The sequence below is a fragment of the Montipora foliosa genome, chromosome 8 (assembly GCF_036669935.1).
Source record: "Montipora foliosa isolate CH-2021 chromosome 8, ASM3666993v2, whole genome shotgun sequence".
NCBI lineage: Eukaryota > Metazoa > Cnidaria > Anthozoa > Scleractinia > Acroporidae > Montipora > Montipora foliosa.
The window spans coordinates 17,832,452-17,848,668 of NC_090876.1; the positions used below are offsets into that span (position 1 = coordinate 17,832,452).

Sequence of the window (16,217 nt, forward strand, 5' to 3'; positions counted from 1 at the left end):
GAAACAGAGCACTTAATGGTCTTTTAACTCGAGGAGCAAGGGTGGCACAGTTGGTTGGAGCGCGGCCTTGGTGCATATGGTCCCGAGTTCGATCCCCCGATCTCATATTCTTGTTTCGACTTCTTTCCTTTCAGTGTAGCCTAAGTAGCTTTAAATACCCTTAAAACGGAGCACTGATGGAGAGAGGGGGGTAAAATGAGCGCACCATCGGCTTCCTGGGAGAGTACTCTCTACAGAGTAAAGGAACTCCTGACGTTAAATAACGTGTACCTTTACCTTTACCTTACTCTCTGTTCAAGAATCATCACTGCTTCAAGTTGTATCTCACAAAAGTGTTAACAATGCAAAAAGTAAGTTAAATATAGTCACAGTCTTCGAAGAGCTTGTTTTGCAAAATACAGATCTCAAAGTTACAAATTCAGCACTTCCAGTGTTTAATGCTTATCTTAGGTTATTGCACATAAAATTCTGACTGTTTTGATACCTGACATTTTCAATTCTACAAGTTGAAAAAAATTCCCTTCGTTTTTCAAAATACACTAAGCCCAAAAAAATAAAACTGATGTTACAAATAGAAAAAAGCAGCTGATATCAGATAATGTACTATACTCATTTTGTAAAGATAATCACAAGATTCCGAGTGCAGTTTGGAATAAATAAGCACAAGTAAATTTTTTCAAAGACAAACAAAATTGTACAAGCCTGTAGGACTTGTAGTCTTTGAAAAAAATTTACAAGTGCTTTAATATATAGGTATTCCAAATTGCACCAGAAAAATCATGCAATTACTTAATATTATTTTATGATACACATGTGCAAAACGTTCACCTTTATCGCACTGATTGAAACTATCTGCACTAATTTTACTTTTCTGGAATCTTTTTGGGATTACAGTAATTGATGTGCTCTCAGACACTCAATACTGAAATTTAATCATGATAAAGTTCACATAACATAACTACAACAATTTAAATTGTGTAGTCTCACTTTGGCCCAGGTCACATTACAGACCAATTTTTAATTTGGCTGGCTTTAAAATGGCTAGAAAAATGAAAATTACAAGAACTAAAATTGATAAATGAAATTTATGGCCACATTTCAATTAAGTTAAAATGCAAGAGTCAATCACACACTCAGGCAAAATTTTAGCACCAGAAAATTTTCTTCAGTCACTTTTAAGAAACCGTTGACAGCTTTGGCGGTGCGCTCCTTTGTTTTTTCGAAATTTGGAAAATTTGGTTAGCTCCACCCAAGTGCACCGGCGCCTTTTATATTTTTTCCTATTTAGAAAAAAGGCACGTACACAGATTTTAGTCCCTGGAGTAAACAAGTTTCTGCAAAATCATCTCTAATGCGACCCAGACCTTTGATGAGAGCCACTTTTGAAATCCAACAATGTGTATGGCATCTGTTATAGTTTCAGAGTGTTTGTGTTGATCACAAAACATTTTGTCTTTAACAGTACCTAAAAGGTTCATAAGGGTTCTTTAATTTGTTGTCCTGTTGAATAATTAGGTAATTTATGAACATGGAAGAAATCGTACATGTACTTGTGAGACAGGGTTATAGTCCTTATCTGAGAAGACAAGAAAGTCTAACCATTTGCAGATGAAATCACAAAACTACGCAGCACTTTCTCCTTAGTTATTTTAAAATCCTGAGGTTTCATGTGGCCAGGGTTCGAACCCGCAACCTTCCGTGTGGCAGCCCATTTCTCAACCAACTGAGCCACCAGTATTCTTGACTGTGCGAGTTACATTATGCAGGGTCTCAAGTTCCTATTTTTTCCCTATTTAGCATGTAAGAAGCAAAAGTTAATCTGTATTTTGAGTTATCAGGTTTTAAGCCCAAAACAGATGTTGGTTCATGCTGTAAAGACTTTTATGCTAGTTAATAAGAATATTTCAGGTATAGCCTCAATCTTAGTAAACATGGTAACACATTAAATCATTTTTTTGGAAGAAAAATGTACTAAGAAGTTTGCTCTGAGAGAGAAAGAGACAACTTCTTTTTCTTTACATTAAAATACAGATTAATTTGTGAGCGTTTTATTGTTAACAATAACTTGTGCTGAGTTCTTGTAAAACTCAATTTTATATATTGTTGGGGAGCTCAATTAGGGTTTGGGGAGCTTTTGCATTTAAAGAAATAATTATTGTACTTTCTTTAACAATGGTGTTATGAAGGTGAATGTTTTGTCATGGAAGGATTACTGACAGTTGCATCTTCAATTTCAGTTTGAAATTAAATGTGGAATGCAATATTTGTCCAACCGTTTTGCAAAACATTTGTTAATTAAACTAAAGTTGCAAGGATGGAATGGGTGCTGGCAAAGATCGCAGGGTCATTCTTGTCTTTTTCCTATTTTTTTTTGTTTAAAGTTCCTATTTTCCTCTAATCTTAAGCCGATCTGCTGCTTGAAGCTTGCATTACGTTGACTTTACTCAATTTTGTAACAAGTTTCTGACTGTTTTTTATTGGACTTCAACTTGGTCTCTCCTACATGTATTATTAAAGTAAAGGAAGTAAAAGCAAATTATGTAAAACACAGCAGCTTAGAAAGAAATGCATCTGTTTGTTTTTAGGCCTGTATAAAGGCCTAACTGCAGCACAACACTAAATAAATTTAATTTAGCAAAATTTAGTTGGGCATTTAAAATATTTTATTTACTGTAGATGTTAACTACGTACAGTTGCTGTTTCATACATGTAAGACTTGCTGACCTTCTCGACATTGTTCCACCCCAACTTTTCCCTTATCACATTTTTTCATCCTTTCTGTGAAATTCGTGTTTCCAAAGTGAAGAATGTACATGAATACCCTCTTTTCAGACACTCAGTGCTCTAAAGTACATGATTATAAAATGATATTAAGATTAATGATTCAAATATTTTGGACAATGAGCTTCTTAAGTGGTCTGCCAATGTAAAAATAGCATCAACAATGTGATGCTTTCACATGGTGAATGACTGCAGAGGCCCAAAGATCCAAATATATATATATCAAATCACTCCATTTTCATCATATTTCTTTAAGTGCACTGAGTGTGTGAAAAGACGAAATGTCTAATATTAATTTTGTCATGTTCTCCTTACCAGTTCACTACTCATTCAAAGTTATAAACCATAAAGACAAAGACTTGATGGGTAATATTATTTTGTAATTAGTTTGTAGCTTGACATCTTTATGTTTGGTCCAGCAATGTCTGATGAGAAGCTGAGAAGAGCATCTGTTTCAAGAAAATTAATACTCAATCTTTCTTCACGACACAATTCAGTGCAATACATGTATATAACTGTATCATTATAATAGTAAATGGTTACATTGTCAATAACCCTTTTAAAGTATTTAAGAGTGCTGTAATTACTGATTTGATCTGAAAAGAATATTCTCTGGTTGCATGTGTAATAAGCTCACACTGAGGGAAACACTGTCCCCTAACAGCTGATGTTACAAAAGACAAACATGTCTAACGCCCCCTGAGCCAGGATAGAACTTGACTCTACCCAATGTGAATTTACAAGTTACTATTTGCACATGTGACCTGATTATATTGTTCCCTTAATCCTTTGACCCTAAAGCAGCCCCACTTGACAAGTAAAATTGTCTGGCATTAGACAGTGAGAGTAAAATCCAATAAGTACTGAGGAAAATGGGTGAATTACAAAACCACCAACTTAATGTTGCTTGTCCAGAAAACAGAGATTTTTCCAATACAGTTGCATTGAGGAAGATTCAAGAAACCTAATATACTAGTCACAAAGTGCCTCCCAACCACCACACTCCAAACTCGCCCAATAAGTACATGTATAATACATACAGTTTGAACCTTAAAAGAGACACTTTGTAACTTCTCAAGAAATTATAACTGTGAATCTCGCCGTGCAGTTACTGATCGGACATAAAAGCAAACAAACGGAGTCTACCAGAAGGTATAGCCACCACCAGAACCACCACTGAACCACCCAGCTCTCCTCTGCTGAACATTTACAGATTGTCCCTGTGACGCTCCTAGTTGTGCAAAATTAGGAGCATATCCTGGAGGAGGAGGCTACGAATCAAACAACAAAAGAAGAATTATTTCGTTTCACTGCTTGTACAAAGATATTGGAAAATTACTAGAAAAGGAATGGAGGATCCAATTTATGTGATAATGCAGTTAAAGCACACAATAAGCACCACAGAAATAGGAATACCAACATGTAGAAGACAACTTAGTGGAAGTTTAAATGGTAGTGTTGAGTTTAACCATGGACTGGCAGGAACTATCATGTGTTAGTAGTGTACACGATATTGATACATGGTCATGCCGCTGCACAGTCACGTGTACCAGTATCTAATGCAGACTCGTGAAATACTACTACACTTACTGGAATATTAACTGTTGCCCCGGAATTAAACCTTGCTCCAGAGTCAAACGAGCCATGGACTACATTTGGTGGGACTACCTGTCCAGGATACTGTCCCACTGGATATGGTTGTTGTGTGGGGTACTGTCCCACAGGTGCCATGCCAGGGTATTGTTGTATTGGAACCTGTTGAGGCTGTGTAAAAATGAAACAAAAATGGCTTACCGTGCACTGGGAACAAACTGAGCACTTCCCAATAGCAAATAAAAGGTAATTTCCATGGCTAATATTTCTTTTTTTTCCCGGTATAATTTTTCTTGGCCAATTCAAGACACCAGTAATACCAGTATTATATTAGCAAAACAAACAAGAACAGCTTGAACATGTTTTGCTGCCATTTTGAGGCAGGCAACATGTATGGTGATCGCTTGGCGTTAGGATTAGTGTACATGTACTTGATGGTCTGATTTTCATGTGACTGGCAAAGGAATTTTAAAGAACTTTTGCCTCCGGATAACTGTACTTGATTTAAATGCTTGGACATCTGAATAACGTTCCATCCACTGAGAAGAGGTCAGAAGGGAATGGTATCTGGTTAACTATTTGTAGAAATACTGACAGTAGTCCTAAAATGCTCAATTAAAAGCTGCTACGTTATCATCTGAAATGAAAGTTTAACTTAGAAATATCACCACAGTTGGAAAAGGAGAAACCTGTTCAAGCCTGTATCTCACTGTTTTAGTACATGGATATATTATACTAAAAAACTATTCACCCCAGTGTCAGGCTTAGTAACCTCTTACTAACTGAGCACGAAGGCCGTACTGGGGAATGTTGGCCAGTCTGAGGTCCATACAAAAACGACCAAGAGCCAATATTCCCCAGCAGGGTCCTGAGCAAGTGAGATTAGTATGTTGTGTATTACAGGTATACGGCATTGTTTCTTTGAGCGATCAGACACTTCTCTGTTTGGTGAATGTTTGTCATCTTTCTCTTCCATCAGCGAACTTGATTGGTAGCCTTTTACATGACTGTAAAACTATAAATTCCGCTCACTATAATATTGTGCATACTGTTGTGACGAATACTGAAATCTTTGCACGAATTGAAACTGTTGGATAGTGACTCATTCACTGGATAATTTTAACCTTAGTAGCTGGTGGCATATTTTATTACAGCAGGATTATTTAAACACGAGGGAGTAAATTGCTGGTTGCTTCCATGTGTCGCGGCCGGCCGCGAATAAAAAAATAAGAAGAAGAAATAATAAAATATTTTAAATTATTTTATTAGCATCATTCCCCATGCCAGTCGCAGCCAACACCATCGTACCTGCGAGTGTTTCACCCACTCACTCCTTGGGCTCTCCGTTGACGAGTAAAATTGTCTGGTGTCAGACAGGATAAAATATTATGTTAAGTCTCACTCCGAGGGGTCAACGGCTTAATGGAGGGAGCATCGTTTTTGACTGGTTAAACTAACCCCTCCTCAGGTACCCCAAAATGCCCCCATTTGGCGAGTAAAATCGTTTGGCATATCCCTCAATTAATTGTTTTGAGCTGTTTGTTTGAACGTCTGTACTATTCGGTCAATCGGTTGGAATGTTCGTCCGAGTGCTTGTTTAGTTTGTTCAAATGTCTTTGCAATCCGTTCGCAAACGAGACTGTTCTAAAGCATAGGAAACCGTATTCTTTCTATTCACAATACGTGCGTTTTTGCCCATGGAACAGAAAATCCATTAAGTATCCATTTTCGCTTCTATAGTCACAAATCTTGTAAGTCTCACTCCCAGGGGTCAATGGGTCAAATATTCCTGCAACAAAATATATTCCACCAGCTATGCAGGCTATTATTATTATTATTATTATTATTATTATTATTATTATTATTATTATTATTATTATTATTATTATTATTATTATTATTATTATTATTATTATAACCTACTGAGAAAAAAGCTTTGTACATTTCACGGTTTGATTGTAACTTTGAAAATAATGTTTACGTTGAACACTGTTGTAGATTGACAGCATAGCTCATAACTGCATCGCACAGTCACATTGAGAGCATCATTGAATGATGCGGCCAACCAACTACCAAAGTGAGCAAATGTGACTGTTGTAGATTATATCAAAATACTTGGATATATTATATCCAAGTATTTTTCTTTGCTTACATGGGTTACCCATGTTCAAAATGCAGCTTCCTATGATTTAATCTAATTGACTCCAACCTGATCCAAGGCATACCTGCATACCATATGCACTACTGGGTGGATTATTGGGTCTTTCACTGTATGGAGGAGGTGGGGCACCAAATTGTCCTGCACCATATGAAAATAATTGACCTGCTTGCTGTGGAGGAGGAGCATATCCACCGCCATACTGCATTGGCTGGGGCTGTGCAGGGTATGCTGGCTGCTGAGTTGGGTATGCTGCAGCCTGCTTCGGGTAGGAACCTACATAATTATACGGAATATATTGAAAAAGGTCAAAGTTAAGTACTATATATTAAATAATGAAGCACTTTTCAGCTGCTGAAAACCAACCCATCACAGTAGAGCATTCAAGATGCATGCAACAAGCTTTTTGCATGCCACAAGCTTACGGCAGGCTTACAACTCGTTTTATGATTGCTGTGTACGTCAAAGAAAATGTAGCATTTCAAATCATGTTTTAAAATGCTGTGACAATCGTAAGTCATGTCGTAAGCCTGTCGTAAGCTTGTCGCATGCGCCAAAATCGCAACGTGTAAATCAGCCCTTATGAGTGATGCAATTAACCAGTCCACCTAATGACCCAAAGAGGACTGACTGACCACATCCTCAGACAACTAAAAATACAGCGTTATTAATCAGACAAATAGTACAGAATTATTCCCAGTGACAGTGATACCACTGTAAGTCAAGTTTTTTTTAGACAGAAGCCTTTAACCCTTTGAGGCCTGTGGGGCCTCCCATTGACAAGTAAAGTCATTTGGTGTTAAACAGAGTAAAATCTTCAACTGGCCACTGGGAGTTAAAGGGTTAAAAGTTTATAAACCCAGTCTTTACTAGAATTTGTCGTTAGTCCACAAATTCGAGCAAAATAGGACAAAGACCAGCCAACGAATGTAAATTGTAAGCAAAGTGTTGCATGTTATTCACAAACATTTTACGAAATTTAAGTTAAAATTGAGATGGCATTAGTCCGCATTTTATTAAATTAGACTGCGTGCAGACGTTTGTCAACGCTGATAGTATACCGTCCTAATTCAGCGATCAATTCATACACCGTCTGCGTGCAGGCTACCTTTTAATTCACAACAAAACCGTTTATTTTGTTTGAGAAAGTAAAAGTCCTTTTGGTACAGTTATTTAATGACTGTTTCGTATTAAACTTGCGACACCAAGCTAACGAAATATTCAAAATATATATTGCCATTGATGCATTCTTGTTTCACTAGCCTTAACTTGATTTCAATACTGGACAATTGCCACTGTATCGATACTCCGTATAGCTGCCAGGTTTCCGAGCCTTACATTCCCAAGTCGGGTGGCAAATAATACGTGAACTTCCAATGAAGCACTGAAAAATTGAAGTTCCGCTTTTTTTTCAAAATGGAAGTAAAAACACTTGGATATTCGTACAACAACACCTAATGAAATTTGCGACTAATTGTATTAACAAACGTTAGAACGTATACCCCTTAAGGCATCTAACCAAAAACCTTACCAGGTGGAGCCTTAGACATTCTCTCAGTTTGGAATTTTCAGCTTAAAATCGAAAGCAAATACTGCATACGGCAAAACAGTCGATATTAGAATCGCGAGGACCTGGAAATAGATTCAAGCAATCCCAGGGGACCTCTTGCTGTCTACATTTTTTTCTTTAGTCACGTGAGCTTGTGCTGCTCACGGAAGTAGACCAAAGAGCACGTCTGTAGCTGTAGCCCTGCATATTATGCATACAGCATTTTAATCCCGCAATACAATTTAACCTTTCACCGTCGTATATCTATATGTAGGTTTTTAGCCCAATGAAGCTTTATATCACCTCGTGTCCAGATTTTCTCTTGTCTGCCTCCTTTGACTAGGCCTGGCCAGATTCCGCTCGGCAACTTCTGAGCAGCTGTCACGATTTTGAGCAACTTTTTGGAAAGTGAGCCACTTTACAGCATCTTTCTAAACGTTTGCACATTTTTGACATATTTCTACTATTTTAAAATCATATTCATAAGTAACTGATATTTTAAAGGAGCACTGTCATTAGTGCGTTAGCCCATACATACATACAACATTTCTGACAAGCCTCACGGAGATGATGCGAAATTAAATATCGTCGTCGTCGTCGTCCTCTGTCCATCTCGAAAGATGATGGCTGCACGCTGTTGAGTCACGTCTGGGTGCTGCACTTCCTCTTATGGCTGTACAGCCCTATTCTGGAATGACAGTCTCTGGAGCAGGTGGGGCAAATGAAGGGTGATGCTGTTGTGTCCTGCGTGGATCTCGCCTTGCGCTCAGCCCTCTTCTGCTGCAGTGTGGTGGTGCGTTCTTCCTCGGCTCTCTCCACCCCGCTGCGAACAGCCGATCTCCACGCCCCACGGTTCTCAGCAGGACTCTCCCATGTTTCCAAGTCGATACCCGCGCCTTTCGAGTCACGTTTGCACTAGTCCTTGTACCTCAGGGAGGGGCGCCCACGGGACCTGGCTCCATCCGCAAGCTCACCATACAGTAGGTCTTTCGGGATGCGGCTGTCGTCCATGCGGCGTACATGTCCGAGCCACCTCAGTCAACGCTGGGCCAGGAGGGCGAAAATGGACGGCAGTCCTGCCCGCCTTAGCACCTCGGTGTTGGGAACCTAGTCTTGCCAGCGGATGCCCAGGATGCGCCGAAGGCAGCGGAGGTGAAAGCTGTTGAGCCTCTTCTCTTGTGTAGCGTAGGTTGTCCAGGCCTCACTTGAGTAGAGCAGGGTGCCGAGGACGCAAGCTCTGTACACCTGCATCTTGGTGCTGTTGGTCAGGTTGTAACACAGGTCCTCGCGGCGCGCGTCTACCCGGAATCACAGTGCGGGTTCAGAGCTGGCAGGTCCACCATCGACATGATTTTCTCTGTTCGACAGCTACAAGAGAAATGCCGTGAACAGAACAAACCCCTCTACCTCGCCTTCATTGATCTCACGAAGGCCTTTGACCTCGTCAGCAGGAGCGGACTGTTTCACATCCTGAAGAAGGTCGGCTGCCCTCCAAGACTGCTCGCCATCGTAGAGTCCTTTCACACAGACATGCTGAGCACAGTGTGATACGAAATATAATATCTATAATATGGCACAAAGAGCTATTCGTATTCAACAGTTTTGGCGACTTTCAGAGGACGGCTCCAAACTTAAAAAAATTGGTCAATGTTTTCAAGTTTCAATCTATTTCCATCCCCTTCATCCTTGGCTCAGGGGCACCCAACGAGAATATAGTTCAAAACCACTTAAACATAGCATTGTTAAACTTATTTTAATATTTAAACGGTAGATATAACACATAAGCCATATTTTTATCCCCTAAAAATTTTCATCTGTTCGGATTTCCTAGCTAAACTCTAGTGATCCGAATATTATAGGGATCAAAACTTACCTTTCCGAAAATTTTAGCCAGAAAAAAGGCTCCAGAAAATTCTAGGTGACATTTTTAGGGTAAAAATCCGTTAAAAATGAGCAATTATACCATTTTTCAGATGTTCGAAAATCCTAGGAGAGGCAGGCAAGCAAGAAATTTTACCGGCAAATGTTCCGAAAATTCTAGATCTCAAATCCTCTTCCGAACAGATATTTTCCAAAAATTGACCTTGAGTGCCCCTGTTGGCTGCAAACAACAAAGAATAGTTTTTTCTCAGTGCAGTTCAATGGCCATAGGCAACAAAACTCCAGCATTATTTTTTGGTCTTCATTGATGCAAAGACGTCTTTAAGTGTTTTGAATTTCGACTAAAGTAGCGTGACACTTCCCCTTCAACACGCTTTCTTTGGAAACTTCACAAAAATTTCACTTAGAAAATATCTTTCATTTTGATCGCTTCGGTATAATATGCTGATAGATTACGAATATGGATGTATGGAGTCTGACTCCATTCCTGTGTTAAGGTACTCCAACTCCAACATGGCGGACGGCAAGGCGCTTTCTTCTGACAATGAAGAACTCGATGGAGAACAACATTACATAAAAGAGATCCAATCCAGGCTGCAACTGAAAAAGGTGCAGAGCTTTCGGAGCCTGAAAGGGCTTCCATCTCCCATCTCCCGAAAGTGTAAGGAAGCCGAGAACACTGGCAGGTCAGATGCAAGAGTCTATGAGCCACCGGATTCGTTGCTCTTTGATATCAGCAAGCAACTCAGTTAAAAATTTTAAAGCAACTTTTGGGGATATTTTTGAGCAAATTTAAACCATCTTTTAAACGGAATCTGGCTAGGCCCTCCCAAAATTGACAAAGACGGCAGAGAGGAGAGACCCTGGGAACGAGGCTGCCAAGGAACCCATAACTAGGCGCCTTCCACTTGCACCACATCCTTAAGTAACCCTTTGTGCACGCCTGTGTTTAGCACTACCCCTTTAGCAAGAGAATCACATTTTCATCAATTTACGTCAACCTGCAAAATTCCCATACATTGTTTTTACTCTTTTTGTCTTTAATTGACATAATTTTATTCTGATTGAGCCTTCCAAACAGCTTGGGTTCTAAAAATTGAAAGATACACGCAAAGGATGACTTATGGGGCTTGTATGGGAGAGGTATATATAAGCTCCTAGTCACAGGCTCTTGGTTGGTCTGAATACATGTGTTCAGATGAAGATTGATCTGTTAAATGTATTGCATTTTTTATGTTTCATTCACCTTGTCTCCGTACAATGTGTACGTTGCGGGATACAGCTGCAATAGGGTGTTTTAATTAAAGAGGTTCGAAAAGCATTTTCAGCTGAGCGAGCATGCGAGAGCCACTCATGGAAAGCTGCTTTTAAAATTTGAAAACGAAGCCTCAACTGTTGCTATGGCAAGGGCACATGAAACTGAATTACGAAAATTATGCAGCTAAGATGGTTGTTGTAAGCCACAGTCTACGTTAAACTTTACTATTATATTATTCAACAAAAGAAGACTTGTCACATTCCCCAAGTTCCTTGGTCTAGTCAGGTGGCAGCCATTAGTTTAAGTCTATTATACATTCACCTTTCGTTCATTTTCCATTGATCCTCACCCGCAAAATAGCCTAGCTAATGGAGGCAGGTAGGAAAAATAAAAGATTTACAATAATAGGGGTTGAGACAACAATAAAGAGAACAGATACATGAAACATCGACATATTAGGTTAAAATGACAGGGAGTTCATAAATTAAAAAGTACGTGGAATAAAAACAAACGTATAACTGAAATTAAGCTGAAAATGTTACATTTAATATTTACTAAATATTTCAACTAAAGTGTGCATGGCAACATAAGTATTCTCTTGTGTCAGAATATCCAGTAGCCGATTCTGTAGGATGTCCTTAAATTTATATTTAGGCAGAGCACGATTAATGTGGGGAATAATATTCCACGAGACAAACTAAGAATATAGCCAGGATCCGAGCTAGGATTCGAGACCTAACCGAGACCTACCCTAACCCTAACTAGAACTAACTAGACTAGAACCTACCTAAATAGACCTAACCTAACCGATTCGAGACCTAACCTAACGGAGAGATTCGAGAATAAATAGCGGAGAAAGCTCATCTTAGCTCGAATCCTGGCTGGAATCCTGGCTCGGATCCTAGCTCCAATCCTGGCTCGGATCCTAGTTTGAATCCTGGCTCGAAGTTTAGGTATCCTCACATTCCATACCTTTGCACCAATTTGAAAAGGAGTTGTTCAAATGGTCCATTCTCGAATAGGCAGGCACTGCACTGAAGGAATAGCTGTGATGGAAACTTGAAGACCCTTTAAGTTGTGGCTTGAAAAATTATACACTATGTTCCCAACAAAAATATTTTACCACTGGTTACCTTTGATTCTGCCATTAAATGAGTGTGGCACCATTAACCAATAACAAAAAAAATCATTGAGTGAAAAGAAGGACAGTTGACAACCTGCATTTGAAATCCAGGATGTCAACAGGACTTTTAATCCCATGAATGGGTGATAGCATTGACTGTCACCCATACAGTCATGAAGTAGATGGTGACTAAAATTCAAGGCCAAGTTTGAATTCTTAGTTGTTTCTTCATGTAGAATACTTAAAATACGAAACACTTGAGATTACAACTGTAGTAACAGAGTCAGAGGCTTCTAACCATGATAATAAAACATTGTCATTACCACCATATATATTTTTTGTGAAGATAGGAAATGGTTGCACTTCTTTTCAATCATCACGGTCCAAACAATTTTAAAGCTAATGGCTATCACTGGAGTTGATGGCCTGAGACTTCAGTTGTGACATACATGTATTTTGTGAAATCTCCAGCTGTTTCCTCTCTGTCAGAAAAAACCTGCTCTTGATCCAAGCCTCCTAAGACTAATAGTTGTCCAAAAATTTGCAAAAATGCCAAATGCAAGTCGCATGTAAGATCACATTACTTAAGACAAGGGGCTTTCTTTCCTTCTGCAACAAATTTGATTGTCACCATGCAAGGTCTCCCTTGATGCCTTCTCTGCAACATGTTCCATGGCCCTGGGCAATCATCAGTGAGATTATCTTGTGTGACAATGCTCCACTTCCAAATTAAACATCAACTTCAGGTTCTTGATACTTTTTAGGAAGTTTATAACCAACTAAGCCAGCTGTTTCCTCCACAGATCTCTCACCCGCTCCCTTGTACTTCAAATGAATTGCCTACAAAAAAAAATTTATTTAATGTTAATTTGTTTTTCTTAGACTTTTAAACTACATTATTTTATCAGTACTGTATTAATGATTGATGGTTTGCATCTGACGTAATGGAGGCAATGTTGGTGTACAGCACAATGGAGCAAAATGTCTTTTGGGAATTTGACTCCATTATTAAGGACGGTGCCTACTATTGTCATTGCACATACATTCTGTGCATCTCGAGATACTCGGATTTCCTATCGGTGATGCTTACTAATACAGGGATATTTTTGCGCGGTTGAAAACTATCCGGAAAAAGTAGATCTTGGTAAGTGTCCTTGGTATCCAAAAAGAAAATTGGGGGTAACCATGCATGTTTGAGAGATAATTAAGCTTCAATTTGAGAAAGAATGCCATACATTGCTTTGTATTTTAAAGCTTTTTACAAATATTATTCATGAATTATCTTTGAAAAATGCGTGGCTACCCTCAATTTTCTTTTTGGATTTCAATAACACTTGTTAAGATCTACATTTCCAGCATAATCACACACCGGGGAAAAAATATCTTTAATTAGTAGGCACCGTCCTTAAAATAATGCAAAACTTGTGGGCCATTTTCTATTATTTTGTACGTGTACTCCAACATGGCTGTCTCATAATGTGGAATCGATACAAAATAAGAATACAATGTAGGTATGACTAAAACCACTCAGTCTGTTACTGTCTGGTATTTTAATTAATGATGTTAAAGGGGACAGTCATTGTTTTTAAGCGGATGTAGAGGTTGCCCGAACTGTCAACGGCCATCTCTATTGCTTTTTGTGGGGAAATTTCATGTCCACCGAATAGTTTTGTTATAGAATAAACATATTAGGGGTTAGTGCTCAATTTGCATGACATACTGCCTCTGCCTATAATGTATTTAAATACCAATAAACCAGCAATTTCTGTTAAAAATGACAATAATGTTACTGTTTTATTGCCTACATTCCGTTGCCTTTTAGAGGAAAATACCTTTTGGAAAACGCATTTCCAAGCTTGTAGATTTCAAAATTTTCTAGGGGAGCACGCCCCAGAGCCCCGTAGAGGGTCACACCTTCAGCACTCGATTCCACAGCTGTCTACTTTACTTTCCCAGCTACCTACTTCAAAAGTTAAGGAGGGAGGAGATTGTTAAAGAGGACATAATTTTTGAGTGGATGTGAAGGTTGCTAACCCATTGACTCCTAACCCCCCCACCCCCTCCCCCCCAAATGGACACGTCAAATTGTATGGCGTGAGACAAAGTTAAATCATTCTGTAAAGTATATCTCACTCCTAGCAATCAATGGGTTAATTATCTTTGAGAGGAAACATCCAAGCTCTTAGCTATGAGCTGAACCCTATTCTTTGAAAACATTTTGGCAGATTCAAGTGAAAATTTTTTTGTGCTAAATTAAAAATAGTCTAGTCTTGTGAGCAAATTCACTGTAATTATTAAACTAACAGCTCTGCTCCTTGCCCTGGAGGACAAAGAATGGCAAAGCTACAAAAACTTTACATGCTGCTGTTTTGTTACGATAATATTCTTTTGACTTAGTAACACGAAACTTTACTCATCCTACACATACAAATTCACCTGCGTGGATCGCTGGCTTTGAAGTAAACAAAGATAATACAGACTTTGACAGTAAAGCAGGTTGGCTATTTTCTCCTCAGCTTGCAAAAACTGACGGTAGAGTGAAATGAGATACTGTCCCTCCATACTCGACATCACTGGTTCCTAAAGAAAGAAAAAATCATTATTACCCTGCAGCATTTTCAGCTGGATGAGGCACTGCCCAGAAATTTGTGCATGCATGTTCTTGATTTGGGCAAAACTCCTGGAAGTTATTGCTGGAAGTAAAACGGAGCAGTTGTTTTAAGCTGGGTTCAACCAGTAAGTTTAGAACCACTTATGTACATGGTTCACACTTTTTCTCCTTAAGGGATCCCTATTGGCAAGTAAAGTTATCTGGCATTAGATAGAGAAAATGTTATGAGGGTAAAAGGGGAGATGACATAGTTGTTGTTGAGCCTCTTGCTTGCTTTTGACCAGTAAGTCCTCTGGTGTTAAACTCTATAACTAGCCCTCTCAGAAGGCAAAGGACTAACTTTACTCCGTTAAACAGTAAGGACCATGGTTCAAAACCCACAACAAGCTTGTGTGAACCTCCTTGATTTTTGCATGTTTTTCGCAAATGCAGAAGTGGCTGGGGTCACTACTGAGAACGAGAATGCTCTCTTCTTCTTTCTGGCAAAGAGCAGAGTGCAAGCTCAAATCAATTTTGGAATGACATCCTAGAAAGCAAACTATTAATACCAATTCCAGCAGGATCTTTAATTAATTAAACCAATTCATAATGTGCACTGAACACACTTCAATCTACAATAGTATTTTCACATTTTTAGAGAGATTATTCCGAGATTTGATTTAAATTCAGCAAAGCGAAGGATTCAAACGAATTTTTTCGATTGATGCCAGCCATGAAATAGGAACAAGCGATAACCCAACCTTTGTGATGATTTCTTTCAAGAGCAACTACAGAATTCAGGGCCACTCACGGCCGCCGCTACGTACGGAAATATGACGAAAAAAGACACTTTTGCATTCTTTAGTTATGCCGTATTCTTTACCTTACGGGAAGATAGGAACCTTAATTCTCTCAATAATTTGCGGAGAACTTGCGAAGTAGGAGACACCATTTTGAATTTTTCCCGAGCGCGAGCGCGAGCGTGGTCACTCTTCACCGATTACTTCATGTAACCTTGCGTCCTTGTCTCCAAATATGGCCGCTGCGTCCGAGAGTAACGACGAAGACTCTGTGAAGGGTGTTTTCGAACAAGGATTTCTGTTGCATTGCCAAATAGAAAATGATGAAGCACCTAGCAATTCAGATGCATTTCAGGTATTTTTTCTTGTTTTGCTTTTTTATCTCAGAGGCTAGAATTTTAAAAAAATGCGTGGAACAAAGAGGAGAAAATCTGGCGAGATTTTACCATAAAAAGCTTAAATTAAACTTGTGGTTATCTAAACA

General features: G+C 38.9%; 3 protein-coding genes across 4 annotated transcripts in view; 1 reads left to right on the forward strand and 2 right to left on the reverse strand.

The window, feature by feature from the left end:
• Positions 1-2,448: 2,448 nt before the first annotated feature.
• Positions 2,449-8,172, reverse strand: LOC138012648 (DAZ-associated protein 2-like). Its single transcript, XM_068859475.1, has 4 exons — positions 8,064-8,172; positions 6,600-6,808; positions 4,372-4,545; positions 2,449-4,052 (listed from the first exon to the last, which is right to left on the reverse strand). Exons 1-4 carry the CDS (start codon positions 8,080-8,082, stop codon positions 3,924-3,926), a joined length of 531 nt encoding a protein of 176 aa, XP_068715576.1. The 5' UTR covers positions 8,083-8,172; the 3' UTR covers positions 2,449-3,923.
• Positions 8,173-11,021: 2,849 nt separating this feature from the next.
• Positions 11,022-15,911, reverse strand: LOC138012873 (protein FMC1 homolog). The gene is made up of 3 exons (XM_068859793.1): positions 15,817-15,911; positions 14,780-14,923; positions 11,022-13,183 (listed from the first exon to the last, which is right to left on the reverse strand). The coding sequence occupies exons 1-3, from the start codon at positions 15,883-15,885 to the stop codon at positions 13,073-13,075; spliced, it is 324 nt and encodes a 107-aa protein (XP_068715894.1). The 5' UTR covers positions 15,886-15,911; the 3' UTR covers positions 11,022-13,072.
• Positions 15,912-15,956: 45 nt separating this feature from the next.
• LOC137968035 (immunoglobulin-binding protein 1-like) overlaps positions 15,957-16,217 on the forward strand; it is a 10,425-nt gene continuing 10,164 nt past the window's right edge. The window contains exon 1 of one of the 2 annotated variants that reach the window (XM_068814652.1): positions 15,957-16,088. In XM_068814652.1, coding sequence (XP_068670753.1) covers positions 15,969-16,088 — 120 coding nt within the window. In that variant the 5' untranslated portion in view covers positions 15,957-15,968. The remainder of the gene's footprint in view (positions 16,089-16,217) is intronic. The other variant, XM_068814653.1, reaches the window with a different exon arrangement.